Genomic DNA, 22,701 nt, shown 5'->3' with positions numbered 1-22,701 from the left:
ATTAAATGTGTAGACTCTTTTAAATTTATAGTCTAGTTCGTCCCGTAGGAATTGTTTTTTAATTTTGATTTCTGTTGAATACTTGTCAATAATTTCATCTAGAATTTCGTAGTTTTTAAATTTTTTCTCCGGGATGTTGAGTTTTTCAATTTTTTGTAAAATATATCCCTGGTCGCTAGTGGCTCCCCCACACACACCCAAAATTCCCTATTTTTATTTTTTTTATTTTGCCCCCTTCCCTGAGGGGGCAGATCAGCCATCTGCCCCCAGGGGGCCCTAAACTGCAGGCCCCATCCTTTGGGGGGCCTGCACACTTCTTCCGGGTGGCCATCCCACCCACCCCCCAAATGGATGGGGGGCCACCTCATGTACTCCTGCCTGGGGGCATTAATCTTCACCCAGGGAGGGCTACAAGGGGTGGCACCCCCTTTCCACTTGATGTGGGAGGGGGAGGGCCACCACCATTTCAGGGGGCAGATGATCAGCCACGAATCACGTAAACAATGTTTCTGAGATGCCTTTCCATGCTTCAGATATAGTAAATGGTCCGAAGTGAAGACTTTTAAAAAAAAAAAACGATTAAAAAAGTCTGGTTTAGAAAGACCGCTCTCTGACCACACAGAGCGCTCTTTCTAAATCGAACAGTCAAACCCTGCAACTCACACAAGTGCATGCAGGGGCTGACAGTGTCGGGTAAGTGTCGGGTAAGTGTCGGGTAAGTGTCGGTGTAACGCTCACCTGATTCCCGCAGAGGCGCCGGTCTTGACTGGGTGAATGCCGTATCTTCAAAGGTGATGTGTAACACACGGTTGGCTCTTTGGGCTGGACCTCTGTGCACTGTATGTCTGACTCGAAGAGTAAGATGTCTGCAGATAGAAAATATGGGATTAATGAACTGGGGTTATTGGGTGCCTCTCTCCTCTTCCCTTTCTCTTCTCCTGTAGAACCCCAAAGGTTAACGCCCTCACCTTAGGTAAGTGAACGCCGAGCTCTCCATCTGCCTCGGGGCAGGGTGCCGTAACCAGTTTCTTCACTGGATAAGGGTGCAGGCCTCTTGACCTCAGAAGACTGCTGTCCGTCGTTAACTGCACGAACGGTAAGTTCTGGGCACTTCAAATGTCTTAAAAGTCTTTTGTGATGATATCTCTTGTTTTGCAGGGTTCCGGCGATGGAGGATGGCGGGCTGATGAGAGTTGAGGATCGAACCCACGTGAGGAATAGAAGCGCCTGGAAGCACGTAAGTAAGCGCTTGTAGCCTGCTTCACGATGCGCACTAACTGTCCCTTTTATCTTGCAGGTACAAGTTCGGAGCTTTAGAGAAGCTGAAGGGTGCTGGAATACCCACTGGATCCGGCGTGGGAAGGAGGAATGGCACGTGAGTAGTAAAGTTGCCCAATGTCCTTAAACGCACCTTCTTTTGTCTTTCAGATGCGGGATGCAGCGCCGAAGGCCTCCGGAGCGTGCGAAGAGCTGGTAAGCTTTTGTCTTTCAGATGCCGGAATGCAGCGCGAGGCGTTGGTGACAGCCGATGGACCAGGTAAGAGATGTGCTGCCACTGAAGACCGTAGTGCTAACCTGTTCTTTCTTTGTCTTTACAGGTGCTGCTGAAGACTGGATTCCAGGATGTTAAGCCTTTTTTCCCTTAGGCCCAGGATCAGAAGCAGAAGACACGATGAGCGTTCTGCTGCAGAGAATGCAGAATAACACAAAGCAAGATTCATCCATCGGGTGTGGTTTAAATAGCCTCCTGTAGTGCTTAGGTGTCTCCTTCCACAGCCACGCCTAGGTAAGAAAAGAGTTCCTGCTTTCCAGAAGAGTTCCAGTGTTCTGAACCTAGGGAGTGGCTCCTGCCCCACCCAACAGGAAAAGTAGTCCCAAACAGAAGAGGATCAGGGGTTCAACTGGCAGGTAAGTAAGCAGCATGGTCTGCTGCAGGTAAGTCCACCCAAGCATTATGAGCCCGGCGCTTCCAGCGCTGGGACTGGGCATCTTTATGAGCCTGGTGCCACTGGCGCCAGGACAGGGTCCAAAAGGTCCCAATTGGGACTGGCTGGCACTCGGAACCGGGGTTATGGGTCTGCTTCCAAGGGAGTCGGGCAAGTCCTGATCTTTTGGAAGCAGAGATCATGACAGCCGGGTAGGTGTCGGGTAGGTGTCGGGTAGGTGTCTGTAGGTGTCTGTAGGTGTCTGTAGGTGTCTGTAGGTGTCTGTAGGTGTCTGTTTGAGAGAGAGAGAGAGAGAGAGAGAGAGAGAGAAGAAGGGGAGGAGTGGTGAAAATGAGACTGTGGGTGGGGGAAACCCCCCCCGAATTAAAAACAAAAGCCTAATCTATGTGCTTTTTCCAGCCTTATGCAGGCTGCACAAAATCGAGCGAAATAAACCGGTCTTTTTTGTGCAGCCTTCAAAAAACAGGAGAAAGACATAGAACCATAGTGAACATACCTAAAGAACTAGTGGGGCTACAACATTTCCTGCAACGTTTTTAGCTGCTGTGCAATGAAGTCAGCAGCTAGTAAAAGTGGGTGAAAGGTGTGTGGCTCTTGCTCTCAACATAAAGAAGCGTTTCACTTCCCTAACAAAAATGCTTTACACTGCTACTGGGCCGGTGAGATCAAAAGCTTTTTGAGCCAACGAATGTCCAAACAGCTTTTTGCTTCTGTTAGATATTATGCTAATAATAAGTGGAGTTGACAGTTTAAGCCAAGATCATATAAAAGGAAGGCTTTGTAAGGCAGAGCAGGAGATTAGCTGTTGGCAGACGAAGGCCAGAGGCAGACTGATGGCTCGAAAAGGACCAATCAAAAGGGAAAAGCACTGGGACCATTATCCTCTATGAACAAAAGGAGGGGGCACCCCCCCCCCCGCCAAGTCACTCAATTTTTCGTGCCTACTTTCTGAAGCCACTAAATTGGTTTGTTGGCATTTTGAGGCTCCAAAGGACTCTGGCCATTGGCTTTTGAGCAGAATGCATTTTTTGATGGCACTGTATGGGAAATATTATTACATTTCCATCGAAGGCAAAACAGCTCACCACCTATGAGCAACCTTAAGCTAGCATGTGGCTTATGTTGTGTGTTGTGTCCAGTGACCATAATGGTAGCAATGATTCTTCATTACTTATTTCTCATCATTAAAAGATTTACTTTATACATGTGTAAGAAGCATTCATTGAGTCTTCATTAATCAGAATTTTGTCAGAAGCATTTTAACATGAACTTTAAAAATGGGCCATCTATTTAAATGAACTGTGCATTGATGGGTTATATATGGTGCATGTCTTTAATACACACACAAATATTGTGACATTTGTAAACCTCTCCTGTGCTGATGAAGGTGAGTAGTCCCTCACAGCAGTGAATTAGTGCTTGCTCCCTTTGCTGATGCAGTGTGACAGGTATTTGCTTTTCCTCATCTCTATTCCTACCACAGCTCCTAATTGGGGGCAGGGGGCCATGCACACTCCCCTTGGGGTGGAGGAAGAGCTCTGGAGACAGGGGTGATAAGAATCAGGTCAAGGGCATACAACCCCCCCACGCCCACCCAAACTCTTCTTTGGAGCCCAGATTGCCACCTTAACGCCCACGGGGACACTGGCAAGCCCTGCAAGCTTAATTATTTTTTTATTGTGTATTCATCCTGCTACATGGGTGCTGGCAGGTTGCTAAGCAGCCAAACGGATTAGCAGTGCCAGCATGCTCTGTATAGTCCAATACTTCTGGGGTGTACTGGAATTGCCTGGCTTCATTTCTGTCCAAAGACATGAAGACCTAAAGGTAAGAAAGTGTTTTTTTTAAAGGGAGAGAGTGAGAGAGTGAGAGAGTGAGAGAGTGAGAGAGTGAGAGAGAGAGTGAGAGAGAGAGAGAGAGAGAGAGAGAGTGTGAGAGAGAGAGTGAGAGAGAGTGTGTGAGAGAGAGAGAGAGACTAGCTATGTGATTCTGTAGGTGTATGTATGCCAGCGTCTGTTTGTGTGCAAGCATGTCTAAGTGTGTGGATATCTGGGGAAGAGTGGGAGGATGAATGAATTGAGTGCATCAGTTTGTATGGCCGGAAAACAGATAGGAGAGCTGTTCTGCCCCACCGCAAAACAAAGGGTGAGAGAACAATGATGATATCTACTTTATTCTAATGCTCAGCTTCTTGCATTAGACTTAAAGTGACCATTACTGGCATGGATGGGTTGTGGCCCCAGGCTCATGCATGTGATTTCCAGTGAGCATTATTGCCATAGATTGGTTGCAGCCACAGCTTAGATCATGTGATTAACAGTGACCATTGCTAGCTTACATAGGTTGTGCTAGAAACCTCATGCACAAGGTTTACAGTAACCATTACCGATAGATGCTGGGCTCCGCTTCATGCAAGAGATTTACGGTTACAATTACAAAGAGATTATAAATGCAGCCTCATGAAAATGGGGTTAAGTGCTCCTGTGTACTGTTGGTGGTATGGCATATACAATTTATCTTTCATGTGTTAACTTAAAGAATCAATTGTAAATTGGTATGCAGTGATGTTATTGAATAGGAAACAAAGAATGCATATTTAAACTAACCCAAAACGTCTAAAAAATAAAATAACTAATTTTAGAAAGTTATATGCATGTGGTTGGGCATGGGAATAGCAGTTTTAGGGGTGGGGGAAGGTATAACAAAAAGAAAAAGTAAGTATGGGGTGAACCCCCCCAAAAACAGAAAACATTTGTTTTTTTAAAGCTGTTTTTTCTTCATGCAAAATGTATTGTTTTATCATTCGATAAAATCACATGTAACCACACCTGTAAATTGTATGGCTATTTACCTAATGTTTCTCAAATTGTGCATGCACCATTTCAAGAAATCTCAAAAATTCTCTTGGGGGAGAACCCTGTCACCCCTTTCAAATCCCTCTATTTCTTTTGGCCCGAGGAGGGGCATTCTCCATCTGTGAGGGCTGACCCATGAATCATTAAAAAGGCTGATGCCCCCCTCAGGAGTGATCTGCCATCCCCCCACCCCCAACTCCCCCCGGGCACAGAAGCTGCCTCCAACAATGAAGCAGAAGATAGCACTCAGAGAGAGCTTGTGAAACCGCTCACCTATTGAGCAGAGTGTTCACGTTTAAATAATCATTAACGAGCAGCAGTAGTAAACGTACAGTGGCAGAGGAGAGAAGCCTGCCCATATCAATATACATCCATGACGAAGACTAAACTGCTCTGCTCAGCTTTAGTGGCACACACCTCCCATTATTAGCATCTCTGTGAAACTAAACATCCTCTGAATTGCGGTGAAAAACAGATCTACAGGGCCAAAGGAAGGCCTACTAGACATCTAGACTCTGAGGAATGGGGCAAGGGGCAAGGGGCAACAGTACAATGGCTTAACACACCTACTGTCACTATCTACAGTTCCTGGTGAGATGCTGATACAGGTTACATTGCAATGCTGGGACCGGTACACACCGAAACACCTCAAGACGGTGCCCTGCTTAAATCCCAGAACTAAACTATTCACACTGACCCCTATGCCTCACTTTTTTCCTCTTTTTAGGAGAGTTGGGAGCAGAGAGACAGCTTATGAAGGAAGGTTATGAGGCCAGAGAGCATAAAGCAAATGGAATATGAAAGAGCGCTGGGTGTTGGGTGATAATTCATGTCCCGACTCACAACCCAGTTTTTAAAACTGTCTTCCAGCCACTCTTCACCTGCAAAATTTGTGGAGGTCTCTGGCCGTGGAATTTGTAAATCTTTTTAAGCATGGCCTTCGATGCCTGATCATTTTACTCTAGCATTCTTCTAGCGGGCTACTTTGGCAGTGCCTTTAAAAAGGGGATTGTGTGCGGGCAGGTTGTCAAGGGCATCTTTCCCATTTGAAGAAAAAGAAAGGAGACAGCATGTGCACAGTGAACAGACGGGAATGCAGGAAAAGCAGTAGACCTTGAAAAGAATGCCACAGTAAGATGACCCATTTGAGTATCACCTTCATGTCAAAAAAGCTGTTTTTACTCTCAGAAACATGTCCCCTCTTTTTTACCTGCCACATTGAAAAAGCTGCATCTGGCCCTGCAAAAAAGCAAAATGGAAAGAATAAGGGGGAATTATTAGTCTTACCACTGCGTTGTGCTCAACTCTTGCCCGGATTTGATCCACTTTCCCTTCTCTCACCCTGGGAAAGATAGAAGAGTCTGCACCTTTGCAGAAGAGAAAAATCTCACCTGTAAAACAAGCAAGACCACTAAATTGCAATCCGACACTAGTTATTGTTTAAAAAAATAAAATAAAATAAAAAGGCATAATCCAATTCAAACAACCTTTTGCTGGACAAACATGCGTTTGCATTAAGACCACAAATGACTAGACACAAGCATCAATATTCTACAATTGGAAGAACTAAACACATGCACTAACTATAGCATGACTCACTCTGACCTAATTATTGAATGGACAACATTAGCTTTCTGAAAAACCAAAGGTAACAATGGGAGATTCTGGTATTCTGAGTCAATGTATCACCTGGCACGCATCAGCAACAGTTTACCTTCAAAGAAAGGGTACCCTGCACAAAGGGAACATTACAGAAAGGAAGAAGGGGAATCTCAATGCTACCTCTCAATCAAAGCTGATACTGGTCTGTCAACCTTTCTTGTTTCCCCCCCCCCCAACTGTGAAATGGTTTGCTACATACATATAATCATTAAAAAAGATCATCAGATGCCTGTAATAGGTCTAATGTGTAAATTGGGTGCAACACCCATAAGCACGGCATGCTGTTTTGTCATGACTGAGGAGGTAACTAATAATAATCAAACGATTGCATGTAATAATGTAAGTTGTGTTGGGAAAGCCTTCAAACAATATTATACTCCAGTCAAATGTTTAACCATTTGCAAACAGTATATGCATTATTTCTATGCAAATACAATATCTGCACAGATGAAATACATTAAAATTAATCCTGCGATAGGTAATGCGATAGATATTTTTGTTACATAAATATCTATTTAAGAAATACCAGCCTTTTCAGCAGGCTTTATTGGTCTAGTAAAGGCAAGTCAAGGGGGAGGATGATATTGCTACTAGCAGACAATGCTGTTTTTTTTTTTTTTTTTTTTTTTTTTTTAAAGGACACCAACAGCAAACAAGTTGGGTAGAGAAAGGTTAGGGAAATTTGAAGGGCCAATCGTTGCCCCCTCTTCTATTTCCATTTCCATGATGCAGCTGGGCAAAAGCAGGAGACTGAGAAGTAAGCTAGGACCTGCACAGGTAAGGAAGTGATAACATTGGCATCGCCAAATATGGTGGGTGAGACTCAGGTGCAAATGTCAGCCATCCCGCTCACTAACAAAATATAGGTGGGCTCCCATTGACCTGAGAGGTGTGTGGGGCTTTCGGGTGTCCGGGGTACTCGTGACAGTTTTCAGGAGCAGCTGTAAAGCATTTACTGGCCCTGAAGATTGAGGGCAATCCCAACAACCTCTCATGATGGTGGACCTAAATTGTGGAGCACAGCATCGGCAGAATCCTGCAGTTATTCCGTATTATTTAAACAGCAGGTCGACTCCCTGTTGCATGTAGGCCGCAGTGAAAACATTTGACAGCTATGTTGGTATGGGCTAATAGCCAGATCAGTGACAACGCCTTCCTCCACTCCTACAACTGGAACGACCTGGCAGCCCTCTTAAGTGTGGCAAATATTTCATCCCACAGCCCCCAGGGAGACTTATGGCAAAACGGGACAGGAGGCAACCATCTTTACTTTGGGCAGCATCGACTCTGCAATACCAAGACAACATTGTAGCATGAGCAGGGCCCCCAGAAATTTGACTAGAGGTCAACTCAGGGGAATCTTCCACCTCCCCCAGAAGAAAGACCATAGGGGATACTGCTCTTGCACTTTTTACTCTACATATATGTGGAGGGCATATCCTATGTATATATGCATGGGTATCTATACATATAAACGTAGTGAACTATAACTAAATAATGCCATGCATAAAATCATATCAAACAAAGATTTACCATCCATATATACAAGGCGCTGCTAGGTTAATGGATACCGTGAGATACAATAATTCAGAGACAAAAACAGACATAGTTACAGTGATAAAGATAGAAGTCCATAAACTATTACTATTGATATTGTGTGGAGTCTTTCCCTATAACTAGAAGGGCTGCCCTATCCAGCTGAATTCTTGCTCGTCATCAGGGTGGTTGTCAAACTAAATAATTAGTCCTCTGTCCAAAACTATCTTACTCTGACCCTACCACTAATCAAATGTATTCAACAAACAGAAATGAAGCCAGGAGAATGACTCCCTTCTCTTGGTCCAACCGGTTCAGCCTTAAGGGCTGTTTTCTGATAGTCTCTTGTAACAATTCAAATAAGCCATTGTAATTTCTCACAGGGGCTTCCTTTGGGCTTGCTTAAATGTCCAACAGTTACTCTTTCTAGGCGTTATATATATTCCTGGACTTTCCTTCTCTTCTTCTTGTCTACTGCAACAAGTGAGATCACTGCCATAATGTGCTTGGCTTTTGCCATGGTTTCCACAATCCCTCTGGTGGGGGAAGACTACTCCCATAGCAATGTTTATCCTGGATATCTCTCTTGTAGTTATAATGACGAGCGAGATTACACCCAAGGTACTCTTCACTCATGCCATCTTCCTTACAATTACTGTGACAAGGGAGATTACTCCTGAAACACTCTTCACTCTTGCCCAAACCCGTACCGGGTATCCTGTGGCTCCTGTTACCTTCTTTCTTTTTGGGCCACGGCCATGTCACTAGTTCTTCTCAGGGTGTTGGTCTCGCTTGCGCTTGTCGAACGTGCTTCGCATCTCTCCCCACTTCGTGCTGCACTGCGCTGGCTCTGCGGTTTTCTTGGCCTTTCGGTGTCGGCGTAGTTGAAGGACCGCACAGTGCACTTCCCTGATGCCACGCCTCAGTCAGCCTCTCGCCAGCTTCTGCCGTCTGACTGTGGTACTCTGCCAACTGTTCCAGTGTGTCCTCACGACCAAGGACCAGCTTCTCCTGCTTACTTCCGCGTTGCCAGGTTTGAATCTCCCAGGTCTGACAAGCTTCACGCCAGGTTCTCTCTTTTTTGAGTCCCTTCTTGATTTGTATTTCCTGTAACTGGCCCCTCCCCAGCAGAATTCCATAGTCTCAATTGTTATCAATGGAGCTTTCTTCATGCCTTCTTGTGGCCACCTCTTCTGAGTACTGCCTAAACTTGGAAAAGGAGTAGTTTGCATCACTCCTTCAATCTTCCTCATCTCAGTACTTTTGGGAGATGACTTATTTTCACTCGGTATGTTCCTTCTCGTCTTCGTAGTATTATGTCTTAAGTGAGTAAAGAGGGAATATTGCAGTAACAAAGAGTAGTGCTTTCAGGTTTGTTCTTGGAGGACATCATGGATTTCATGGTCTCAAAGCCAAAGGTGTTAGGGAGTTCAATCACAGAACGGGAGTCCTTGTCCCCATGAGGGGAGTCTCTCCCTGTGAGGTCCCACTTTCCGCCACCCCTAGGGGGATTGTTGCATAGCAGGGTCACCTCCTTAGCCCCACAGAGAAGGGCTCCCCTCTGGGGAGTAGTAATGAAATCCTGTGAAATGTCACAATACGTAGAACACAATTATTGGAAAACAAACTAACACAATGGAAGACTACAGGGACTAGGAAAACAGAGACCAGGGAAAAAGATGCTCCCCCAACCCGTAAATGGGTACAGAAAGCCTAAAAATTAGGTTTCATATACATATAACAAGGCAAAGATGGGAAACACCTTGAAGACAATAATCCAAAATCGCCTTTAAATACTATAGACTACACTCCAAACACTAGTAAAAGACCAACACTGATGTCTTATTGTAAAACCATGGGCCAAAACAATCTATTCCTCACCAATACTAAGAGACCAGGCAACAGCATTAGCAGCCACATTAAAATGCACTAGAAAAAGGGAGAGAAACTATTTACAGTGACTTTATATCACACTAGGACACAGAAATAATCAAGCAAAAAGAACATAACATGGACAGTTTCTGAGCTTTTTTTCCCAACCTCAGACCAGATCAGAGAAAGACAAAAGTGAGACAAAGATACAGCAGACTCCATAACACACACAAACACAGTGTAGAACCAAGAACACACCATCACTGCCCCAAAAAAGAATCAACCCCAACAGACTGTTAGCCAACCTAGAAACTGAATATGCAGAATTACAAAGGTTTACACAGGCAAACCTAATTCCACCCAGCACGAGAGACCAACTAAATGCTGAACAGTTAAGGTAAGAAAACATAGGGCTGCTATAGGGGGGGGAAGCGAAAACAAAAATTCAAGAACGGAGACATGAGAAAGGAACACTACAACCGACATAAAATATTGTAGATTGTTTGAAAAAGAAGATCCATAAAAAAGACAAAGACAGCAGACATAGAATTAACAAAGATAAGAGATACCGAACAAGTGAGACCTAGCTCAGATAGTAGAAACCAGACAACTGGACTTGAGGTACACACACCAACATAGTAACGCACAAATATTGTAAAGCAATAGCAGAAGAAAACAACACAGACCAATCAAGCCAATTCAACCAACAATCCCTCTCCCTCTACCAAGGGCCATGAAAACCAAATAAAGATGCCCTGCACAGACAATGTATTCCAAGCAGACTCAAATGGTAGGTTCTTAAATGGACTCCAACTATTCCAAAGAAAACTGGTTCTACAATGTCCCAGGGGGACCATCTCTGAACCCAAATTCAGCAACCCAAACCAAATAGCAATACATACAGAAGTAAATTAACAAAAAAGACCAGGACCAGACATACCACTCAACAGAGAATATCTCCCAAAATAAACAGAATAATTCCCATTTACAGAAATAATACTGTCCAGTATACTACCAAGACTAGACAGACACTGAACCTCAAAATATGCCAGGCCTTCTCAACAATACCAAACATACATATAGCAGAACAACCATGCATACAACCAACGCAACATTGGAGAGACTCAGTCCACCTCAACCACTCTTGTGCATAAACATTTAAAGGACAAACATTTTAACCAGAACCCAACCAGGCAACACACACCAGAGCGGTGACCAAAGCAGAAAACCCTCAAAAAATCCAAGACAAATCCAGGAATATCCCAGGAATAAAAGAACATCCTCACTATGAATTAAACACCAACCACTACTCAGAATACGAACAATATGAAAACAGGATGATAGGTAGTCTGGAGATTATAACCCTCAATCCCACAGAGAGACTACAATCCCAACAGAAAACAAGATTAAAGACCAAGAAAAAGAACCAAGAACATAGTCCCAAATTGCAGGATCAGAGATTTACCCTCAAATAGACACGATGACAGGATACAGAGAACCTAAACCAAAAACACAGATAACTACCCCACAGAAAGAGACTGTGTTAGAAAAGATTTCTCTGGAAGCAACTTTTCTTCGATAGTCCAAAGACTCCCACACTTTTTGCATTTGTTTCTGTATCCTAACCCAACGTTTTACAGTGTAGCACAGCCTTCAGCTGAACTCCACTAGGCTTTAGCTCATTGTTACGGGGATACTGTCCATCAGGCTGTCCGTACTGAGAAACTTTACTTTGTTGCCACTTGTTGGTAACTTTATCACTGCGCAAAGTACAGTACAGTACAGTACAATGGGGTCATTGTGTTTTATGGCCCTGGACACAATCTAAGGAATTTTCAGTGATTGTACAATGTGCCTGGGAACAGACTGGTGACAGAGGTCGTTTTTTCTTGTATTTTGACAATTTAATTAACAAGTCCTACCACATTTGGCTCGTGACTTTGGCTAGTGTCTAGAATGCCCGTGACACAAGGCCATTTTGTCCCTTAGTCTTCCTCCTGCCCTTCAACGCCCGGGATTTCCTTATTTGTGCATGCAGTTGCCTGCGAAAGCTGCTTCTTTCGCAGGTCCCTGAAGGTCACGTTTGGGTATGTGTTAGGGAGAATTCTCTGTTTAGGCTGAATTTCCTAACCTAGTGAGTCCCCCAGCAGCTTTGCTGGAATTTTGGGGTTTATTTTTTTCTCCTGCCAAGAGTGAGACTCTTTTACCCTCACTCTTGGACATGATTTGAGTGTGTTTCTTTGAATCTAGATGTGTCTAATGGGCTAGGGGGTCTTTTACTCCATAGGGTTTCATGTGTTTTTGTGATGTGTGTTACACAGCACCCTCCGTGCCGTAACACAGGGGTGTCATAGTGACCCCCCAGTATAGACTCCATACCCTGGGACTGACTACTTCCTCCCAGGGCATGTAAAGTCACCATTGACTTTACTAGTCTTAAATTCTGAACAGAACCAGTACAAACCATCATATTGTGGACGTACTGGCTGACGATCTGTTAGTCGAGGGGGCACGTCTCTGTCCCCCCTGATCGAGTTTTGGCTGGTGGCAGTGGATACTACTTTTTATATTCAACCGCAAATATTTTCCTATGGGATTTCCCAATGTTTTAGACTACTATCTTTATTTAATTATTTAAGGTAGCCTCGAACATACCGCCTGTTTATTTAATTAATATTAATTCTTTTGCCAAAACTTGATTCTAAAATGGCGTTTGTGTTCTCTTCTGTGACTCCAACCCAAGTCGAGCCCTTTGTTCCACTTTTTGGCGGGCTTCTCCACAGAAGCCCTCCAAAGTGGTGCCACTATGTCTGGGGTACTTAAGCGGGGTGGAGGGGAATTTAGGCACCCTGGACTGAGTTGCCGAGGCAACTCAAGTCGCACTCCGTCCTGATGGCCCAAGTGGTGAGCCGGCCGGCTCACCACTTAACATGTGTGAGTGACACCTAGGCTGAGTGAATGGGGGTTTGCTGCATAAAAGCAGGGCTTTGGGGACTGGAACTTCAGAAGTCGCCACAGGACCTAAGAATCCGACGAGGGAGAAGCTGAGCCGACCTGCCACGACACCACGACCGGTGGAGCCCTGCTAGACCGTCTCACCACTTTTCCCAACGACAGAGGAGATCTCCCGCCGGAGAGTCTTCTTCCTTTAACTGGTGGGGATAACCAGTTTCACCACCGTCTTTTCGCTTTCCCGACGTATCTCGTGGCCGCCTTGCCCGTGCTAAGCACTCCGGCAACCGGGATACCACGTTTTACCACGACCGTGAGATAACGGTACCACCTTTTACCGGAAAACTCTGCGGCTGGTTTCTGCCCTGGTAGTGCAACGACCTGCATCTTTCCTCCACGTCGAGATCTTCTCTTCCCCTGGACGACGCCGCAACTTGCAACCACTACCAGGAACAACTGCCACCGCTGGAGGATCCTTCCCACTTAAGGTACCGTGTCCTGCCCGGCTTCCCTTGCAACCGACTGTACGGGGTAGATTTAGCCCCCGGCTTTCGAACCTGGGTTAGCCTGGGACACCCTGGCTAAACTTTTCTAAAGCCTCTCTAAACTCTTTTCTGAACCCTCTGCAAGAGTTTCTAAGCCTAGTGTAACTGTGTGATCTTGGGCGCATTTGTGCTCTGCTCTCTCTAAGAGTGGGCCCAGCCGTTGGACTTTGGCTCACCAGTGACTTTTTGCTCTCTGCCTTGCTAATAGTGTTCCTGAATCGTAGAGTGGTGTAATCCTGCATATTCTGTCTTTTTCCCTCCCTTTTCCACAACCTTAGTAGAGTGCAATCTAGTTAAGCGCTCACCTCTGTATGAAAATAAGTGGTGTTTACTGTGATTTTCTAATAAGGGGAAAAGGGATGTATATATCATAATAGTAACTGTGTTTAGAATATTTTACAATAAGAGTGCTGGAGTGTTTCACTGTGTGTGTATAAATAAATAATTATATACTTTGATACCAAAGCTCTGGTCAGTGTTTGCTTATATTATTGTATCTAAGTGCCTATTGAGTATACTTTGCATACTGCCTAACTCTCTTGAGGGAAGTCTGACTGCTCAACCACAGCTACCAGGTAAACCTGGGTGGTACAGACTGCCACCAAGTGGGTTTAATGCCAACACCTGTAGTCTTAAATCTTTTGCAGTGGTCCCTAAGGGAACTGCACAGGTTTCTGCCTAACAGTATGCAAGAAGTGGGCTGGGACTGTCTGGTCCGAATCTATACTACTGGTGTCAGTGTGTCTGGTGTGCACAAGAGCATGAGAACCCCAGTGGTCCCTGACTGGACGACTGTTGGTGTACATGCATGGAGCAGATCTTGCCATTGGTGGGCTGGGAGTGAGCACTCACCTGACTGTGAATAGGAAGAGGGGCCCTACATCCATTCCAGCAGATCAGCAACAGATTCAAATGGATCTGACAAAGGAAGCAAGCATCCTAAAGAGCCGAGCAGAACAAAGGACGATCCTGAGACGCACAGAAGAGGGCTGGCACCCGAATTCCGCCGTTGTCCCAGTCGAGCCCTGCTTTGCGCCTGATCTCAGAAGACCTGTGAAGGTGTTTCAGACTCTTGGAGTGGTAGGACCAACCACTCTCAAGGTTTCCTGGTAACCCTGCAAGTAAGCCTGTTCAGAAGTGTCCCTCGGCCATCAAGTGGGCTGTCCAGCTGAATAATTGGTTGTCATGCAGGAGCGTCGCCGTTTCGAACTAAGACTTTGGGGAATACCAGCTTGTCCAAAAAAGCACCCTTCTGCCAAATGCTGTCACCAGCACCTTTGGGCAGAGAGATGGGACGATGAGTCATACCGCGAGATTTGGGCTCCCCTTTGTTACTGTGCGACAGTGATGATCGCTGAAGGCAATTTTCCTTTTTCCATCCAGTGCTCAGAGGCCTGCTGCATCAGTGCTGTCTTTGTTCTTCACCTGAATCGAGAGTAGCAGCTCCAGTCCCATACCGGACCTGTGTCCGCACCCACAGTGCCTGTGCACCTGCAAATCGAACCGAGGACAGGAAATCATACCTCTGACGAAGACCTCTAGACCGGACAAGTCTGGACCAAAACCGAGCTAAGGGCAGTGAGTAGTGAAGACACTTACCGGTTGCTCTTTGTTCATCCTAACGCTTTTACGCACAGGTTAATTTTGGCTTTCCTTGCACTTGTGTAGTATTGGCTCCTGTGAGGAACCAGGAATGAGACACGGCCACCACGGGCTCATGATGGTGGCCATAAACGGTTATTAAATAATAAAGGGTTTGGAAAATTCCTCACTGTCCTTAATCTAGGAGGTATTTCCTACCGCAACCAAAAACTAAGGGCCTGTCCTGTGTCAAGATGTCCAAAGCAAAAATGTGCTGTGTCTGAAATCCTATCCTAGCCCTCTCATTCTAAAAGTAACTATAAGGTGCTAAGGGTAATGTATTTGGTTTGAAAAGTGCACAAATGTTCAATTTCAACAAAAAGGTATTAATCCAACAGAGGTTTCAAATGGATAATTTTCACAGTTCCAGGGAATGGCTCCCTTCCCCGGGTTTCTCTCCACCAAAAGAAACGTTCCAAATGAATAACCAAGTTCTTTGGAGCCCAAAAGGATAGCCCTCTCCTCTTGGTGTTGCAATTCACTCCTGGGGAAAAGTACTCCCTTCCCCAGGTCTTTTCCGCATGCAGTACAGTTAAAAATCCTAAGGACATGAATCTTTCTTTGGATTCTCTTATAAAAGTCACACAACTGCATTTAAAAATCCTGAGGCCGTGAATATTCTTTGGGATTCTCTTTTCAAAGTTACAACTGCAATTTGGGTGCAGGTCCCAGACTCACAAATGCCTCGTATACTATCCTGCCAGGACTTTGTTACCACACAACTCTTTATGGGTGCGAATACCAGCTCTGCGCTTCACCTGGGATACATTCCTGCCGGGACTTTTTTGTACATCACAACTCTTTCTCAATTTGGATGTGGGTCCCAGACTCTCACAATATCAGGCAACAGCCCTCTCCATGCTTTCCTTATCAAGTGGGTCAGTGACCCTCTGCTTGGCAATTCATTAGTCTTACTACACAGGGCTTCCCCGCCCTCTGAAATAACCTCAGGCATCCAGGAGGAGCAGCATTCACTGCGAAGCAACCTGGCAATCACGCCTCTTCCCACCGGTATGAGTTTGTCGCATCGGCATCCTCCGACAGTCACGCCCTGTCTCTGACCTCAACCTGGCAGACCTCCAGTTCCTCTGTGCTTGTAGAACAGCATTTCACAGAGCACTCCAAGCTCCTGCAGCCGTGCACTTGTACCTCACAGTCGGTACGGACTTCTCTGCAGTCCAGCCTTCTCTAAGCCTTCTCCAAATTTAACCGGAGCCACCTGCTCCTGTCAGTCTCTCTCCACTCTGCATCAGCTATGGAGGATTTAAAGTTCCCACCACAGTGCAACTCCTTCCAACAAGTAGAGCAGGTTGTTGGTCTTCGGCGTTTGCAGATCTTCATCGTTCCATCTCTCTTCCTCGTCCCAGTAGTGTAGCGTGAGTCATGAACATGCAGGTAATAATCTGTTTGCTGTCTGCGTTTCTACAAAACAATGTGCTATAAAGGCATGAGGAATGGAGGGGGTATCATTAAAAGGAAAAGGGGGGATACCATGTCTCATCTGGCAATGTCTCACCCTCCACCTGAGGGTCGCCTCCCCCCATGTGATCCTTCCTCGCATAGCCACCCCCAGGGTCAGGTTCAGACAGCAGCTGCCGTACCCAAGCCACATGCGGAGAGGCTATCCCCGGGAGAGGAGTGATGACATCATAAGATTCATCACACTCCCTAAAGTCCTCTGAAAGTCAGCAACAGCTTTGTTCACCGTAGAAGATCCACACCTGACTTTTGGAATCCGTTTCACCCCTTCAGAATTCTTCCCCTAACTTTGCCCTGCTCTCTAAGAAGTACTTTGTGAACTTCACCCACGGCTGTACACTTTTACACATGCATTGAACATTGAGCAGTAGGCTCCATTCATTTTAGGCCTGGACTTAAAAAGGTGGGGTTGCCATCTTTGAAGATTGTTGATGATACTAAAGTTATTCACTCTTTTCAGGTATCGGTGGAGTTATTAACTTTCTCGCACTCCAGTGACTGTATATATATATTACATAGTGTGTTGCTTGTGTGGTGTGCTACCATTGCATTTCATGATTCAGGTGTGTTATTGGGCCTATAATAAATAGCATATTTTCATATACTGTCCAATTGCAATTCTTGGAGTTTCACGGTTTGTGCGGTTAGAAACCTGAGACGTTTCGCCCATGCTATTCCCGGGGATCCCTGACTTAGGTGGCCAGGGTAGGGCCATTGCTCTTGGATTCAAAACCCTGGGGGCAGACAAGAGAGGGAGGATCACATGGGAAGAGGACCCTGGGAGGCTGTGGGAGGAACGCCCTTGGGCGAGACAATATTTCCCCCGTTCCAGTAAATCCCTACCCGACATCCCCTCTGCCATTATGGGATACTTTTGTCAACAACCCATTTGTACACAACGCTACAGGTACCCCCCTTCACCCTGACAAAAACCCAGATGGGTTTTCCAGTATTCTTTGGAAAAACTACAACTCCCATAATCCCTGCCCACTGTTTCTCCCTAATACCACTGGGACAAGGAGGAGAGGGATTGGGAGGATGAGGATTTCCGACAGAGAACCATGGACACATTAGACAGAATCTCCCCTTTCTAGATCAGATTGTCCCACTAATGAGGCCAGGCCAAGTCAGGCCTCCCTTCACAACCATGCACACCTGAATTTAATCTCTACTCCCAGGAAGTATAAAAGGCGGAGCTGGAGAGCACGCTTTTAGCGAGTCGGGGATACTGGAAGGTGCAGGAGAGAGGGAAAAGCCCTAGTGAGCTGCAGAGACCCTGGGAGACCTGGACCCAAACACTGACCCTGCCATTTGAGAGGAGACTGCAGTCTGGAGGAGGGTGCTGTACTTCCAGAAGGCAAGACATGGGGCAGCTGGGGTTGCCTGGCGGGTGAACCCAGAGGGGCAGAGGGAGACCCTAACCTCCAACTAACATCCCCTTTGAACTCCTGCAGCTCCCAGTGCCTGAAATAGCCATTTTGGGAGCTATGAAGTGGGAGCAAAATCAGCCCACTGCATTCTGAGCCCATAAGTACCCAAAAAATTGTAATGCTAAATTGTGAACTTTAAAAGGAGGTTCGAGCCCGGATGGGGGAAGCCTTCTTAGTGAAGTGTGCTAGAAGAGAGAATGCTCAAACCCAGCTGAGGGAAACCTTTTGTGAATTTTGAGGGCTGGAAAAGAGGTGACCTACGCTTCACCCAAAAACCTTAGCTCCTGCTAGGACGCTGATACAGTAAAGTCAACACAACCGGTGAGTCGGGGAGATTGGGAACTGTGGCAAGTGTGAACCCGATGGAGAGATACCAAGAGAAGGCTAGGGGAATTAACCCCGCTTTCTGATGAGATTGTAAAATTGTGTACTGTGGCAACTGTGAACCCGACGGAGGGATGCCCACAGTGAATTGTTGGTCTGAGCCCAACTGAGGGAGGCCAACGTTGAGGGCCTCAGGGGAGGCTGGCGTGAGGTGTCTAAGTAGTCATACGAGGGTCAAGTCAAACCCCCTTGTACAGTCGAAAGTCTTTGACACATTGGGGAGGCAAATGTGAACTCGACTGAGGGATGCCTGTGAATTAGGGTAAACAGTAACCGATTTGAGATCATTTGTGATGATAGATTTGTGTTAAGCCTGATTGGAGGCTTAAGGGAAAGCCTGACTGGGGGCTGGGATCCAGACTTGGTTAAGGGAAGAACCTAAGGGGTTTAGAATGACTTTCTTTGAACTGTGTTAAATGGCAATGTGAACCCTACGGAAAAGCCAAGGGAAGTGAATCCCGCCTGGTGTTAAAACTAAGTGAACTGTGATAGTTGGCAAATGTGAACCCGGCTGAGGGATGCCTGCAAATTATGGTGAACAGTAAGACACCCATGACCATTGTGACAAGCGTGAACCGACTAAGGGATGTCCACAGTGAGCGATTTGTCTGAGCCCGACTGAGGGATGCTAAAGTTGAGAGAAGGATCATAGCCCAGCTGATGAGTCTCCTGGGTAAAGAGCAAATCACCCTATGGCAATGTTTGAGAAATAACATTTTGTTTGAAGGAATTGTGAAAAGGTGATCGGAGCCCGACAGAGGGGGATACCGGGTGAAACAAAGCCACCCTACAAACAGTGTGAACAGAAGGAACTGTTTCTTTTTTTAATTCATCAAGCCCCCTGAAGCAAGAGACTTTTTGGATAACTTGAAAGAGGCTTGGGCACAGAAGGTCCCGATATTGCTGAAAGGAACTGTAACCTTGTGCCGGAGAAGTTCAGAAGTGTCCCGCCTTGTCCCGTGCTAACAACATGGGGAAGGGAGACAGTGGCCTTCAGATCCTGAATTATCATTTTGTGAACACTTTTCTTTTGAACATTATCCCACACACTTCTGTAGCATAGCGGTAAGGATTGGCAATAGGTTTTCTTAGTATAGGCCTTTTTATTTGACTAGACTCCACTACGACTGTATTATCATTTGATGGTCGTAGTTTGCTCCCATCTTAGATTTAGATTAGACGTTTATCTCACCCATTTATACAGTTTCATAAACACCCTTGAACTGTGATCACTTGTGTGTGTCTTACTTTGATACCATGCCTTTCTTACAGTGCTCATTGGAGACCCCTGATCACCCTCACTCCACCTGAGATTTAGCCTCGAGTGCTCTCCAAGCTACCGTGAATTGGTCTGGCTATCTTCCCAGAAGTGTTCGCCTGTTCATCTAACAAGGGTGGCCTCCTAAACATCTGTACACCAGGGCAGAGTTTAGAAATCCATTCTAACAGATGGTAACACCAATTAAAACAAAACAAGATTAATTGTGAAGAATAAAAATGGAAAACGCAATCCAAAATCTTATTCTATGTTAACTAGTATCTGCACTGCGCCCCCACCACCATATTATTATGAGTTTGTAAGACATTTATGTGTATAACCTATTGAGGCCCTGCAAAGGTGTTGCCAGACCTTGGTCTGTGAATAAGAAAGGGTGGAGCTAGAAGAGGAGGAGATAGGAGATGGTAAGGTTAGGGCAAATGGTAATAAGATGAAGACAATATGAAACAAATTCTGTGAGAAAAGACAAAAGGGATGAGGGTGATGGCATATGGATGTGGTTGAAAGTGATTATAGACCAGGGCTCCTGGTGAATTACCTATTCTGCCCAGGAGAGCTAACTTATGTGTGGTTGAAAGGGTACATGTGTGATAAATGATCATAGGTATCAGTCTCCGTAACAGGAGGAATCAAGTATGTGCAGCCGCATTTACTGTGATGTCAGAATCTAGATCAGCCAAGGCAGTGCTTTGGGTGATGATGGTCATTGGTTACGTGATGAGACTTGAGAGATGCTCAAGCTGGCCATAGTATTGTGGAGGTTTTCACCAGTTCCGTACCAGAAGAGAGGTTCTATTGTCCTTTTGCTGCCAGTTTTTTTTTTAATGCAATGTTTTTACGGAAAAATGAGCTCCACAACTCAATATCTTTGTATATATTTGGGGGGTGGGGGGGGTTCCAGCCCCAAGCCCCCTTCCCTATTATTTTAGCCCTATCCAAATCCACTCCCCCTATATTGTACGATTTATTTTTAGATCCGATTATTTTATAAAAAATGTAATCGAAAATAAAACCTGTTGGAAAAATAACTGTATTCCAGGGGAGAAACTGGATTTGCCAAGCCAACGGACAGAAGTGTCACTGCCAAGAATAGGATGTGTGCAAATGAAAGTGTGGGGAAGAGGGTATAAGGTGGACTTCAGTGCTATTAGGTTCTCTAGACTTTGCCTTATCAAAAACAACATGGCCTTTAGTTATACATAGATATATAGGAGATAAAGTCGATGGCTTCACTGTCCTTGTAAAGTTGAAATACAATGTGGTAGGAATGTCTATCAGGCTCTTAAAATGGTAGGAGATGCACCTGTTAAAGCTATTGTAGCCAGGCCTCCAGATAAGTTTTGTACCAGGCCTTTTTATGCATTAAAATCCTGTGAATATGGCATCTTTATTCTTTTCTTGCTTATTTAGCACCAGTTTAGAGCAGAGGGCAATGCAACGATCAGGCTACTTGTCAGAAACCTGAACTCTTCCGGTTGATTTTTAGCTCGATGGATGAAATTGCAGGCCATGGAGAAAAGCCTCTGAAACTGATTTTCTTTCAGAAGCCTTTCAGAAAGAAACCACACAGATCGATATAAGGAATGGTTTCTTTTTGTTGAGCTTCTACCTTGTTTTATGCATAGATGCTCATGGGGCAAACAGAAGCATTGTGCATATTTATTTTCACAGCATTTTAGGATCATGTCATTAATAAGATGGAGAACTGAGTTACAGTAGTGAATGAGCTTTTTGCAGTGGAAGCAACCATGTATTGCACAAAAGTATTTTTCAGAGTTCTTGTGCTGTGTGCATTTATCATCAAGATGCATCTATATGGTGTGTTAATCCACATTATTTTGTGAAACCAGACATCTTTGCTGAACAACTATTTTGTTTTTAATGGGTCCTATTCATTTTTAAGTTTTGTCATATTTTTGTTGTCTGTTGCATACGTTTTACACTACTTTACAACCATTCAACCATAACTTGCAGTGAATGGGATAAACTACTATAAATGGTCAGTGGCAGCAGAGTCCTTGTTCACAGGTAAGTGATAATCTTCAAGATTACAATTTTTTTTTAAAAGTTGTTTATAGTTTACATATTTTTTTTATAAACTTTTACAACATAACACGAATACAAAGATGCTTTGTAAATAAAGAGACAAAAAATTATTCAAAGTTAAAGGGAAAAAAAACGTACATATAACATTTCATAAACATTCATATTCTATCCACACCTATTTACAAATTAATGACATTAGATTTAACATGAGACCCTTTTTTAGTATAATAGACAAGTTAAGCATCCTAAGAGCAATTCAGCATGATATCATTTTTCGCTCAACAAATGGACAACCATAATATGTCTTTCTTTTAAACATACAACCAATACAACATGATGTCACTATTTAAACAATTATCAAAGATCTACAGTATATTTTCACTTGAAGGTTTTTCCAATTTCAGATTTTTACTATCCAGAGCCTCTTCAATTTTGAATAGGAACCTGGAAAGAACCAGAATAAAACGCACACTGTCCCCCTGCATACTTCGCTCCCAGAAGACGGCCCTTGCGACATAAGTTTGGCCAGGATAGTATTCCCCCAGTAGCCTACATCTATTTTCCTCAAAATGAGGGCAATATACCAGTAGATTTTTAATGGTTTCTATCTGATTTATAGGATTAAAGAAGCGACAGTTTAGGTTCCCATTCAGATGTCTCAGTTAATCCCATTTTTGCATACGCTCTAAGGTGGAGAATTGATTTAGTCTAAATCTTAGATAGATGTTTCTCAACTTAGTAAAAGGACATTTAATTAGATATAGTGGACGAGTTTCCTTCTTCCTCAATCTCAATGCACACTCCGTATACGTGGAATATTCTTTATTTTGATCAAGGGTCATAGTCTAATCCCAATCATACAATTTGAGTTTGTTTCTGGTTAGTCCAAGTTTTAGATCTTCCATAGTTACGTCGATGGTTTCCAGAAGTAAATTCATTTCTTTTTTAAACAGTTCCAGTGAATAAAGGGCATCATTCATTAATAACACATTAAGATCTTGATAAAGTGAGTTTTTAGGAGGCAGTAACATTTTGGTATATCTAGTTAGCAGTCGCCATTTCCATTTCGAAGCT

At 44.5% G+C, this 22,701-nt stretch overlaps 1 protein-coding gene across 7 annotated transcripts in view; it reads right to left on the bottom strand.

The window, feature by feature from the left end:
* ATP11A (ATPase phospholipid transporting 11A) overlaps nucleotides 1-22,701 on the bottom strand; it is a 2,308,865-nt gene that overhangs the window by 699,453 nt on the left and 1,586,711 nt on the right. For all 7 annotated transcript variants that reach the window (XM_069636989.1, XM_069636990.1, XM_069636983.1 and 4 more), the window contains exon 17: nucleotides 6,089-6,192. In XM_069636989.1, the coding sequence (XP_069493090.1) occupies nucleotides 6,089-6,192 (104 nt within the window). The remainder of the gene's footprint in view (nucleotides 1-6,088; nucleotides 6,193-22,701) is intronic.

This window comes from Ambystoma mexicanum, chromosome 7p (assembly GCF_040938575.1).
Source record: "Ambystoma mexicanum isolate Mex_15411 chromosome 7p, UKY_AmexF1_1, whole genome shotgun sequence".
NCBI lineage: Eukaryota > Metazoa > Chordata > Amphibia > Caudata > Ambystomatidae > Ambystoma > Ambystoma mexicanum.
The sequence above is the reverse complement of the archived record's forward strand: the minus strand, read 5'-3'. Positions and strand labels throughout refer to the sequence as shown.